General features: G+C 35.3%; 1 protein-coding gene across 12 annotated transcripts in view; it reads right to left on the bottom strand.

Moving 5' to 3' along the window:
* Positions 1–13,390, bottom strand: part of FRYL (FRY like transcription coactivator) — a 155,817-nt gene that overhangs the window by 67,536 nt on the left and 74,891 nt on the right. For 10 of the 12 annotated variants that reach the window (XM_048943375.1, XM_048943373.1, XM_048943377.1 and 7 more), the window contains 9 exons: positions 11,897–12,036; positions 11,319–11,415; positions 8,816–8,895; positions 8,075–8,155; positions 7,493–7,661; positions 6,456–6,548; positions 3,795–3,893; positions 2,667–2,768; positions 22–66 (listed from right to left, as the gene is read on the bottom strand). In XM_048943375.1, the coding sequence (XP_048799332.1) occupies positions 22–66; positions 2,667–2,768; positions 3,795–3,893; positions 6,456–6,548; positions 7,493–7,661; positions 8,075–8,155; positions 8,816–8,895; positions 11,319–11,415; positions 11,897–12,036 (906 nt within the window). The remainder of the gene's footprint in view (positions 1–21; positions 67–2,666; positions 2,769–3,794; positions 3,894–6,455; positions 6,549–7,492; positions 7,662–8,074; positions 8,156–8,815; positions 8,896–11,318; positions 11,416–11,896; positions 12,037–13,390) is intronic. The other 2 variants (XM_048943370.1, XM_048943371.1) reach the window with 1 other exon arrangement.

Raw genomic sequence — 13,390 nt, 5'->3', positions numbered from 1 at the left:
TATAACAACATATTAACTCACCTGCAGGGTTTCTATTTGTTTTCTGATACTGTTGTTAGATGGCATCTAAATAAAGCAATGTGAGACAGCAAAACATAACAAACATGAGAATGGGAGGCACATGCATGTTAGATGAAAAAAAGCACAAAAACAACAGATAGCTGTACACCAAGGACTCTATTCAGTAGAAATAGTTTTTTCTATAGTGGCAAAAAAAATGTTCCTGTACATTCCTTCCTCTCTCTGTAAGATGTAGAATCAATTTTCTGACAAACCTGCTAAAATTATTTTGTCTAAATACTAGTCAGAAAAGCAGGCAAAACGATTTTGCAATACTGACTGATGTTACTGACTGGTGAAATTCAACACATTTAGCTCTCCTGAGCTCAAAGCTGCAATGGCAACCCAGCTAACATGAGGATTAAGGTGAGAGCAGTATATGTCAAGGCACTCTATTTGGTAGCCTCTAGGTCTGAACCAATCCCTTCCTACTCACTTATCTGCTATTTGCATTGGTCCAGACCCAGAGCTATTTAAGCCTTCCCCATAGCAGTTAACAACTTAGCAGTAGGAAAGAAAAAGAACTAACGCCTTAGGCTGCCTAAGTTGGGATGTTTTCTCCTCAGGCTAAGGCCACTCTAAGGATAACTAACAAGGCATGTACTGAAACCAAGTGCAAACAGTTTACAAAGACAATAAATCTTGCTAGATCAGGATTCAGAGCACCTTCAGGGATGTTATCAAGGACAGTGTAGCTGCCAAATAAAGTAACTGCACTGAAATACCACGGGGTATGAACACAGTGCACCAGTTACTACAGAGAGACTGGCAAGGTGTGAGATTTCACCCCACCAAAACAGGAGACGGCTTAATTTTCCACCAGTGAAGTGTGGCCACAGGACATTCCTTGCCAGGCAAAAGAATGTACTTGGCAGTCATCATGGAATGAACTGAGCACCATGAGTTCACAGCCTGTGTCACCTCTTCAGTCCATGCTCATCGTATAGCATTCCTGTGACAAGGCCTTGGTGTTATGACTGCTGCAATTCTTAACTTCTCCATGTGACAGGGCTAAGATCGAACTTCTTAGCACTCCAAACTATTTCCCAATAACTGTCAGCATTACTTCGTTAAATAACATCAAAGATGCTAGATATGATGAGTTTAGAATCCTGATTGCATTTTACATACTTAACTGCAAATAAATAACTTTGGTGACTAGGAAATGAGGAAATAAAACGGGGAAAGGGAAATCTAAAAGACTAAGCTGCTGTGAAAATCAGATTTGTAAATTAATGAGATTACTTATGATAGATTGCATGCATTTAATTAGCTTCAGAAACAAAGGAACACATTCATTCACGAGACATAGGAGGACAGTAAGGGTGTAATTTTTAGGATTAACCTCAGAAAAGTTTCTGCATAAGCTAGGCACCTCCTCCCCCCTTGGCCCCACAAAAAAAACCCTGTTGTATTTGACAGGCCAAATTTAAGCAACCCCAAAAGCATCCTAAATAACTCACTGATGGCAAAGCATCAGGACACTGCCAATTCTGAGTTGCAGAAATTCATACATAAAATTTCTGCTGAATAGAGCCTTACAATAAATGTGTTAAGCTGTTAGTAGTTAACAAAACTAAAAAAATATATAAAATGCATGCTACCAGTTGAATTCACTGGCTTTTATAGTTTTAATACATCCATTATCAGCAATGGACATTATGCCAGAAAAGTGCAATTCCTAGATTGTAAGAATTTTTTAAAAAGCTTTAAAACAAAACCAAAAGAAGCCTCTGTAAGCAAAATAAACAACATAAAAAATCTAGGCAAATATTGCAAGAGAATGTTAGGTGAAAAATATACAAAAAACCCAACAAGCAACAGAAAAGTGTGGAAGATGTCATGAAAACAAAATGATCCTTAACAATCCAAGCAGCTAACCCTGTTTCCATTACACTTCATGCTGGTTTATATATTTTAGCTTTGGAATCACCACTCATACCTCACCAGAATGAATATTGTAAAGGTCAATCAAAGAATTCATTAAAATTATCAAAATCAATGCTTAGGCAAAATGAACTATGAACTATGTTAATCAAAATTATGGAAAGAATATGTACAACAATTAATATTGTAAGTAACTCATGAAAAGAAATCCCTACTTTTTAAGCATCAAAATCTCCACATTTTGTCAATCAACTTTTGTTTACAATGCTAAGAACTGAAGCCACAAGGTTAAAAGGACACTGTAATTTTGATATGGAAAATATGTATCACAAGCTGTAGACATTATTTATTTTCAGGACCAGAGATTCATTTTCTGTCCCTTCAGTAAATGAACATAAATTATTTTCTCAAATGTAATCTTCAAATTACACTTTGTACTTTCTCTAGTAGATGACAGCATTTATTAGCAGAAACTTCTGTAGATTTTGCTCAACAAAACTGAAGGCCCCCATAAGGGAGATATCCATTTCCAGAATTAAATAACATCATAACAGGTTTAGCATTAATGAAGACTAAAGACTTTTTTTTTTTTTTTTTTTAAATGACAGTGTCCTTTTATATAGCTAAGTACTTGTTTTATTTGGCAGTTGGTGTCTGAGAACATACTGGAACAAATGCTACTGATTTGCAACAGTTTCTGAATTGAAAAGGACTCTTACCTTCAGATGTGACAAACAGTTCTGCAGGAAAACGTGCCAGTTATTTAAAAAAAACTGTTTCTGACTGACACACAACAGGCAGGTGATCAATGGATACAAAGCCTATGAGCAGGGGGGAAAAAGAATCGATCAAATTGCTCTTAGCAGACCTCCCAAGTCTTGTACATCGAGAATGAGATAGAGCTGGTTCCTGCCTCAGGCTCTCACAGCAGCTAGGACTGGTCACCAGGTTAGCGTTCTGCTGTAGCCTTTGCCCTGTACTAGGACATGTCTGCTAGCCAGGAGTGAGTGTTGGAAGCTGTGCGCTGCAGAGCTCACAGTATAGCGCCAGGGGACCACAGTGGAGCTCATCTACCAAGGCCTGATCTCAAGCAAAGGCTGCTGGCAGATCTCACCCTTCTTACAATATTCGCTTTCCCTGCAATCTTATGAGTCATTCCACAGGGTCTTCTGTGGTGGGAGAGGGAGCTGCCTTTGAAGAAAAAAACAAAACCTATCAGCTCAGAAAAAACTGAGGCAGACTCGAGGTTGTCAGAGATTTTACTGTACTTTGATTAATCAAGAAAAACTGGCTTGATAATGGCTGTGAATATGCAAACTAGGATGACCTAGCTTTGCTTTTTTAACATAAGATTTGCTTAAAATGTAGTCACGGGGAAAGAAATCTGTAGAGATTTCTATCAGAAAGAGGTAATAAGATACTTTGGAAAAAGAAGAATAGATTACACGTGGAGGGGAAAAAAACAAGCAGAACAAGACTACTTAATAGGCTGTTATTTTCTGGTAAGTCTTGCCTGCCTCTTCCATGTTTTAATTAGACATGATAGTCCTTGTATGTAAGTTCTTATCAGAAGAGTTATCAGGTTAAATAACACTGTGCTAAAATGAACTAAACCAAGAACAAGTATCAATTTAAAAACAATCTCACAAATGAGATAACAGCACCACAGCTCGCACAAAGAAACAGATAAATATCAAAGCAAATGCAATATACGTAGCATTAATTGGATTGTACTCGAACTGAAGAGTTGAGATTGAAATTAATACAGCTTTTAACATAAGATAATGTATTAGCTTAAAAGCCTATGATGAACAAAATGCAGAAGTTGAAATATTTCTTTAAAATACCAGCGAATGCTTCTTTCTTGAACTCAAGTCAAAGGTAGTCTGATAAAGCATCTCCACAAAATTTTTCAAACATGGCACATTCACTTCATTTTTAACAGCCTATTAAAAAAAATACACACAGAAATTGATTTAAAATTTTATAAAGAAGGTATTTAAAACATGCATTAGAATGTTCATAGAATTTAAGAACATTCAAAAGTTAAATCTCACATTGGCTAAACATTTGATAACAGTCTGAAATACAAACAGAAGCATAATGAACCATCACCATAGCTACATAAGTTACAAAACAACCAACCAATTGCAAAACATTATTTTAAAAACACGGTTTGTTTTCCATACTTAAAGAAAAGAATGTATAATAGTTAGCCACCATATAATAAATAAAACTACACTGAAACCCTTTAAGAGTATGATTTAATTAAATCAAAAATTACAACCATTACTTTTTCATTGCTCCCCTTTTTCAGTGCTCCCCTTTCCTTTCATATCCCCTAATTATGAAAAACTGGAAACTTGAAAGAAATGACACACAGATTACTAGGCAATCAACAACACAAGTGGTCTTTGTGCAGTTTGCACAACTAATGAAGGAGATGAACACACCCCTACACTTTTATTACACAATCCATTCTTGCATTCAAAACAGCCTTTTCCCCACTCCCCTCATCTCTTATATTTCTCTCCGGATGCCTCTTATAATCAATTTAAGTGTAAATAATTTTGATGTACTACTCTATTCTTTGGATTTAGTTTTTTTTTCATATTTATTGAATTCTGGCCTGTTTTGTGGCTTTTTGTTTGTTTGTTTGTTTAGTTTGTTTTTGTATGTTTTGTTTTGTTTTGCTTTTCTGGAAGAAATTATCTATAAAAGTAAGTTTGGTAATTGCATGTTCTTTACAACACTGCAGAAGCAAACATATTTATTTTCATTTTGTAGTTTTTAACAGAGAACCAGAAAGGTGAAAGTGATTTCGCCATTTCTCCAGTTTTCCCAACATAAGCTTTTTTATATATACACACAAATTTTTATTTATTTAGTTAGTTAGTTTAGTTTTTTATTACAGAAATAACAGTTATTAAAAGATATATCATGTCCAAATTGCTAAGAACAATCTCAATATATTCATGGTGCAGAGACATAAAAAAACCAAAATACTGTATACTGCAAGGTGTAAAAAAGAAATTTTTACATTTTAAATGACTTTTGTCATACGTCCAAAGTATTTCTCTTTTGCTATTCTTAAGATCTAAGTTGTTCAGTATTTCCCCTAGTGACACTTCATAAATTGGAGCCAGTTGTTGCCAACACCTCACTGCTGCTTTCAGATATAACCTTGAGCTGATAGATCAACTTTAACTTCCCCTGTGTCAAATATTCACCCATCTATTATACCTGGAGGGTCCACATCCAGTTGTATTTTTTCAAAATGCCTAAATGACTCAGCAGGAGAACAGCACTAACAAAGTCATAATGCTGAAATCCAACAGCTTACTCACTAGTGATTTTCTGTACCCAAGATAACAGCAAATCCAGATTCAGTTCTTCCCCCTACTTGAAAAGATTCGAATTTGCATCTCACGTAGAGAATGACTAACCCTCTCAACTCTATTTCCACCTGGAATGGGGTTCTTCTGTTTAAGAAGTGCCATTTATACGAAAAGTGAGTCAGAAAGAAAGAAAGATCAAGATAGCCTCACCAACTGCTGAAAGCACTGACTCAGCCACTATTTGTAGGAAGAGATCCACAGCTCATCACAGACATGCACACCGCACAGCTGATGTGCTTGCCTCTGTGACTACCATAGACTAGTTCCAATTCTAATGCTGCCTTTGTCCGATCAATAAACGTGGGGTTTTTACTATTTAAATTACAATTTTGTAAACTAAAAGTCATATTTACCTAAATGCTAAGTACTTTCTTTATTCACTACTCACTTCACCTGTCATGCAACTACGCAATTCAAAATGCATCTACCTCTCATCAAGTTAGGTCATTCTTCTCTAGAAAAGAGAAGAAATACGCCCAGGTAAGACTAAAACTTTAGTCAATTAACAGTTGCTATCAACACCACATCTCTGTGGTCATGCCTTAAAATGAAATATCACCTCCATTTTAATATATATTCTTTTAAAGTTCCAAAGTTAAGAAATCTAGAGAAGATGAACATATCCTTGCAGGTCAAGACAAGACAGATGCACTTGAAAGAGAAAGTAGAGGTCAAAGATATTCTTCAATGCTAGATTTTTTCTTCTTCCATAGGAGCTCACACTCTCCCTACCTGACTGTAAAAATGTTATATATATCAGTTTATTCTAGAAAGCACTTAGAGATTTCAGCTAATAAAGAAATTCAGTGAGATCTCCAAATAAACAGAACGTTAAATACATGAAATTTCCATCTTTTAGAACAAGTATAACATCACAGTGTTGTGATATAAGAGTCAAGAAAATAAGAGCATTAAGAAGTCCTGAAAATATATGGGAAAACCATCTAATGTGCAAACTGTACCAACAAACTTCCCTTCAAAAGTTTACACAGGTGCTCATTAGTAACTTACTTAGTAGCATTTTTAAATATCTAAAAATGCAATATAATGAAGGTTATTGGAAGCAAATGTAAAAAAGGAGAATGGCGGGAGGAAAAAAATAATACTTACAGCAGCCACAGGGATAAGAATTTCCACAAACAAGCCAGCAAGTGCATGCTTTATGTCTTTATCTTTTACTTCCAGGAAGTACTGGGCACATTCCTTTGTGATGAAGAATTAAAAAAAGGTTTTGAAAAAAGAAGAAAGACTTAGAAATATCGTACCATAAATATTACTCACAGTAACACACCAACTACAAATTTTGAAAACAGTTGGTGTTACTTTCTGTAACAATAACAACTTCACAAAAGATTGGAAACTTTAAATGCCTTTTGGCCAGGAACTAGTGAAAACTTGAAAGTTTTTTTTTTCTTTTTTTTTTCTTCTATTCAGAATAAAAAAAGATGCACATTTTTCTTCTACTTGCTAAAAATAAATGCTTACCTTACACTGAAATCACTACAAACTAACATTTTACATTTTTATGTACTTGTTTGAATTTCCAAGGTGACTTTGACACAAGGATGCAAAAACAATTTTACAGAGGAATAAATATCCATACATCTGTATGCATGCTTCACTGTACAAAACTTGAAAGAAACTGAACTATCCAGTCAGTTGTAGATTTCTCAGGACTAATGTCAAGGTCAATGGCTGTTAAACAGCTAAACAATTGTTCGATCCACAGTCAATAGAAGCAAACAAAGATTCAAATTCTCTCTGAGAATGAAGTGTTTTTCAAACAGAAGTGCTTCTTGGTATCTCAGCCATTAAAAAAAAGATATCTCAAGAAACTTCTTTTTCAAACTACTTTCATAAAGAAATAAAAATAGTAGATTGCTACCTATCTCTATTTAGTCTCTAACAATTTCATGTATTACAGGTTAGCCACATTACTGTGACAACTCAGAATGGGTTCTCATTATGGTAGATAATCATAAACCATAGAGAAACAAATGATTCATGCATCTGAGAACTCTGAAACTAACAGAAAAGGATGAAGGATGACACAACTGAGGTAACTGACTGCAGTAAGTACTGTTGCACTTTCATGATCTAAACAATCAAAATAATGCTTAAATCAGTTTGCTGTGATGTTCAATTACCTGCATGAACTGAAACGATGCTTCAAAATCCTCCACAGGATACATCTTTACTCTAAAAAACTTCATTCCCATAATCAAACTGATGATGCTTTGCACTACATGAGGACTCTGTTCTTTCTGCCGCAGTTCTTTTAATTCAGTGACAAACTTCTTCCTAACAGCTTGAAACCTGAACAAGGGATATAAATTGCATTTATTTGCATTTTCTTTTACATGAAGTCCTTAACTCGGAACTGATGTCTTTGTTCTGTAACTGATATCAGCATCTACAGTAAATTAAAGACAAACAAGATGAACCCTGATACTTAAAAGCTAGGCATTTCAAGAGTGATTACCACATTGGAATACACTTGTTAATAGAACAAGTACTGCCAGCCTCTTTTCTCTGCATCTTCAAGTTGATTCATTGTTGTACTAAAGTAAAGATTATGCCTTGATTTGTCCAATCTATTGTGCTGGAACATGAGGAACACACATCAGCCTAAATTATTTGTAATCGAGGCCACTAACAAATGCTGCTATATTAAATACTTTTCAACTCTACTATCATTTTCCCCAAGAAGAGTCAGAGATTGAACTTACTTTGATTGAGCAAGAACCCCTGTCACTTCTGCGTATAAGTCTGCAATAATATGCACATTCCCAGTGTTGGTTCCTGAATACCTAAAAGAAAGAAAGAAAGAAAAAGATGGCATTCCATATCCTGTAACATAACCATAAAAACAATGAAATTCATAAATAAAAAGCATAGGTGACATTTGGGCACAACTTGGACAAGTTTCATCTGAACATGAGAAAGAACTTCTCTACATTGAAAGTGACAGCACTGGAACAGTCTGCACAGAGAAGAAGTTGTGGAGTCTCTTTCTCTGCAGATATTTAAAACCTACATGGACACTACCCTGTGCAACCTGCTATAAGGAACCTGCTTCAGCAGCAGGTTGGAGTAGATGACATTCATAGGTCTCTTCCAAACCCTATGATTCTTTGACTCTGTGTAAAATAGTGTTGTTTCATTGATCAGATGCACTTTATACAGGAAGTTAGTAGATACTATTGTTATCTAACCTCGATCCTCTTTTCTGGCTCTTGCTGGCTATGTAAATCATTCTGTGCAAAATTAACTCTATTATTATCACATCTAACAAAGCTGTGCTCTTTCAAGATACGTGTTCAGTTTTAAATTATCAATCATTGCTTGTTTACAATATTATCACCAATGTGTTACATGTGAAGCAATCAAATGAGAACAACTACCACAGTGAAGCACAGGCTGAATATATATACAAATCGTTTATGCAGATGAATGCAGACGAAACTCACCCTTCCTTATGTTTAAAGTGCTTAAAAGCCAAGTTTAGAACTTCATGTACTAAGGGATCTGGCACTGGATGAACAGGTATCTGAAACAAAAGTGTTATGTATAGGTAAGTAACTGTGGACGTATGTGTATGATGTATGAAGTGCATAAATAGGACTGTGAGGTGCCCTGCAGAAATATTTCCTACTCTCATCAGAGCACAAATCCTCTGCTGGCATATGAGGCCAACCTCATGCCACAAGATATGAACATTTACACAACCTAAGATCTTAAAATTAAAGCAATATTGGTGGTCATGTAAGACTTGGTGCAAATGCAAATAGACAAAAGACCTAATATTAGGTAACAATTAGGTGACAAAATCGTGCTTTGTTTAAAAGGTCCTTCTTAGAAACAAAACAAAAAATCAGTGGTTCTCTAACACACCACTACCTTCCTCAGTTTCAAAAGGAAACAGCTGACTGAAAAACACAAGTGTATTTTTAAAATACAGAAAAGATTACTCTCTTGGCTACAAAAAATGAAGCATTTATTGTTTGAGAATTTCATACTCTTGTGTGTAAATAAAGCTATTTATTCAAGAATTTGTGGTTACTGGAACAGGCTGTTTACATGGATATACAATACAATGAGTAATACACAGTCATTTAAGTAAGATTTTTGCTCCTACACAGCTCGTGCCCGTAACCCTCTCTCCAGCTGCTCTGCACTTATTACAGAAGAGGCTGGATTATAACCCTTGCATACTATATATCCAGTTTCCAAGAATTAAACAATGACAAGGCTTCCAGGAAGACAGGCAGGATTAAATGTGAATGTAAATATAAACATTGATAGCTATCCTTTCGACACTTTGACTGCCTAAATACAAAATACATTACAGGCTGAACATACTTCCTTCAGATAACCCGCAAGACTACAGTAAATGAAGGATTCTCTGTGAGATAGCTTGGTTCAGTGGCCCACTGAAGTAATTTCCCAGAGAAAAATATCCTTACCAGGGCTCTTAAGAAAGAAAATTTGGGCATGGTGGGTGGAAAGCAGGCAGTACCTCTAACTGAGACTTGTGAATGCATTTTAATGCAGAGAGAATTCTGACCCTTAGCTTGCAGAGGTGATTTGGGATGAGAACTTCTACAGAATTTAAAGATCAAACAAAATAATACGAAATACAAAATAAGGAGCATCTAGACCAGTAGACACACAGATGGCTGTTTCCTGGGTTTCTACAGATGACTAGGAAAGGGATTTAGACAAATAATTTCTCTAACAGAAGAAATACAGTCAAAACACTGAGATAATTCCACATTGACAAGTTCAAGATATAGAGAATTCCCACTAAAACGAAAGTAATCATCAAAACTACATCAGAATTTCTGTTCAGAACTTTCTTTCCTGCTTCAAAAGACTGAAGAATAAGCACTGAATTAATTGACTCCAGAAAAAACACTTATCTGGATTACATGTGTAAAAGGTGCACCAAGAACAACAAGAGTCACTATGGAAGATGTAGCTCAGGCTCTTTTCAGACCAAAAACGTGGCACCTCTCCTGAAATCTGGACCCATTAGCAACACACATACTACTCTACAGAAAAAGTGAAACTAGTTCAGAATGCAACAAATGCTCACACAGTCTATTCCATTTCCCTTTTATTTCCAGCACTGATAGAAAAACTGAAGCAGATAGGGAACATGAACAATTTATTTATATACTTTCTGTAAAACACTAACACATAATAGTTCAGTCATTTTAATACTGTTGTTTAACTGTGTTGCTGTGTTTGCAGCATAGGAATTTCCCTCTAGGTGACTGGTTGGTTTCTCAGCAAAGGACTGACAGCTCTGAATTGTGTTTCACTATTCCCATTTTTCTCTGTACCACAAACATGCCATACACAACCACATAAGCACAATTTTCCTACAAATTATCTGCAAACTAAGCCATATCCTTTCTTTTACTTAATACAGAAAGCCAATTAATTTTCACATACCTACACACAAAAGACACAAAATATATGAGCAAACTTCCTGCTTCAACTACTTTCAAATATTTTTTTTCTCTCAAATATGTAAGAGAAAAGGCTGTTACTTGAAGCCAAACTCTGCGATCTTGTGCATATACCAATGCTAATCTCATATTAACAAAACTTGTGCATGTGCTACATTAGCAAAAGGCAAAATAAAGTTACTTATCCTTTCCAATTTAAAAAAATGTGACATTTTAATCTTACTATTCAACTTCACACTGTAGTTCAGAAGTGTCTAAGCACACAAAAGGTGCTGAATGTGAATAAAATGTTATTTTTACAACTTTACTTTTTATACTGCATTAGCAGTTTTGGTTTAGCGGATCCAAGAAATGAACTGAGATAAGGCATAATTACAACCTTACATCTGCTGATCATACATATGCTCCAGTTTTCTGCATAAAATTTTAGAGGAGTTGACTAAAACTGAGATGAAAAAAAAAAAAAAAATTAAAAGAAATACGTCAAAAAGCTTACCTGTTTTAGAACCTCTATTAAAACTAAACAAAAAATGAAATCTACAGCTAAGTCCCTCCTTTCAAGTAGATAGTCTCTTTCACGTTGTTGGTCATCCCTAAAATAAAATTAAATAAATAAAATCAAGAACATACATATCATACACAACTAATCACAAATATCACAGAGGAGTGCACATATCTTCCGTGCAATTACAGTGCCACACAAGTATAAGTGCTTAGAAATACTTTATAGTTTCATGCAGCGCTAAGATCTCGAGCCCTCTTGAAAGGACCTGCCAACAACCGAAAAAAAAAAACCCAAAGGGAACAAACCAGCTTGAAGTAATCAGGGTCCAAACTTCTTCCTTCTATCACCCACAAAATTATTAAGTCATTTTATGGATATCAATCACACAGTTAAATGCAACAACTCAAAACATCTTCCTCCTCTGCAGATTTAGTCAGTGATAGATCAAAATACAAAATGTTTGTCAAAAAATAAACAGACAAACAAAAAAACACCAAACACAAAGCACAGTTACATTTTCTTATAAGACCCACAAAAATTAAGCAGACTTTTGCAAGGAAAACTCTTACCCCTTTGATTTTGTGCTAGATCGAGGTCTGTATTCATAGGATTCATCTTCTGTTCCATTTTGACGCCTGTACCAGTCAAACAAGGTGCGTAACAAGGAGGGGAGACAGTGCTCTGCTACTGAGCTCATAGAGCTTATCAACTGAAAAAAATAAGAAAAACTTTACCACAACAAAGCACTCAGACTTAAGTATGTACCTGTTCTATTTAAATAGATCTATAACCATTTTTTCAGACATGTGTTTAACATTGTTTTATAAAGGGTGTAAGGATATACAAGGATATAGTAAAATTTCACAAAGCAGCAACATCACATATAATTTCATCTTGGAGAATAAATAGTAAATATGACACAAAGTTAAGTGACATGGCAAATATAAGCAGGCAAATTACTCTGAAGCTCATGGGGATCACAAAACTCCAAATTTATACAGAATGCCCAGGTGAAACCACTGAGAAAACAACGGATATTTTCAGAAGTCCCTGAATCCTACCATATTTTCCTGAAGAATCATAGAACCATAGAATGGCCTGGGTTGAAAAGGACCTCAAAAGATCATCTACTGGGTTGAAAAGGACCTCCAAGAGTATCTACTACAGCAGCGTTGCCAACCACTAAGCCAGGCTGCCCAGAGCCACATCCAGCCTTGTCTTGCTTACCTTTAAATTATGACAGATAAGAGATAACCTTTCTAAAATGAACAAGTATGTAATTGCGAAAAACATGCTTTTGTTTTGTTATAATGGAAACAAGAATAATAAAAATGAACTTAATTTTAATATTCTAACTCCGTGTTTAATACCCTTGTCTGCCTAGATCTCAAGCTACATTTATTTTCAGCCTAACTCCCCTTTCAGGAAAGCAAACATAATGAAACAGTGTCAGTAAAAGCCATTACAGAAGGAAGACCTTAAAATGATATGAAATTTGAATTATCTGCACTTCCTATAACTTAAACTAACCGAACTTTTCTGTGCCCAAGCGTGGAGGGGAGAAGAATGACTGCGTAACTGACAGGCGAGCCAGTCAGTTGCTAGAACTGTGGCTGGGAAAGTAAAGTTAACACATTGTTCCCAAATGCCACACACTGATTACTTCTTGCAACTTTCAAATGAGAGATTTTGATAGAAGCCATCCTCTTACTACAACTTAAGGATTTCTCATTGTTCAATACTCCAGAAACCTAAGATAATGTCAGTATCAGAGTTTCTTTGCCCTCATTTAAGGCATCCCGCTTTTTCAGTTTTGGGAAAGGGATGGGGAGAAGTTAACCACAGGGAAACCTCACATCAAGCTTTCAACTATCAGAAAACTTTACTCCACTACTTATCCATGTCACAGGAATTAAGCAGAATTCCTGACTCTCTGAAAAAAAAAATTATCACAGAGAACAGAAAATTTTTGTCAGAAAAATAATAACAGTGTTCTATTGACAACAAACATAATGAAAGAACAAAAAAGAATTCACACATATATATGAAACCAAAATTTGCTA

Source organism: Lagopus muta, chromosome 4 (genome assembly GCF_023343835.1).
Source record: "Lagopus muta isolate bLagMut1 chromosome 4, bLagMut1 primary, whole genome shotgun sequence".
Lineage (NCBI taxonomy): Eukaryota > Metazoa > Chordata > Aves > Galliformes > Phasianidae > Lagopus > Lagopus muta.
The sequence above is the reverse complement of the archived record's forward strand: the minus strand, read 5'-3'. Positions and strand labels throughout refer to the sequence as shown.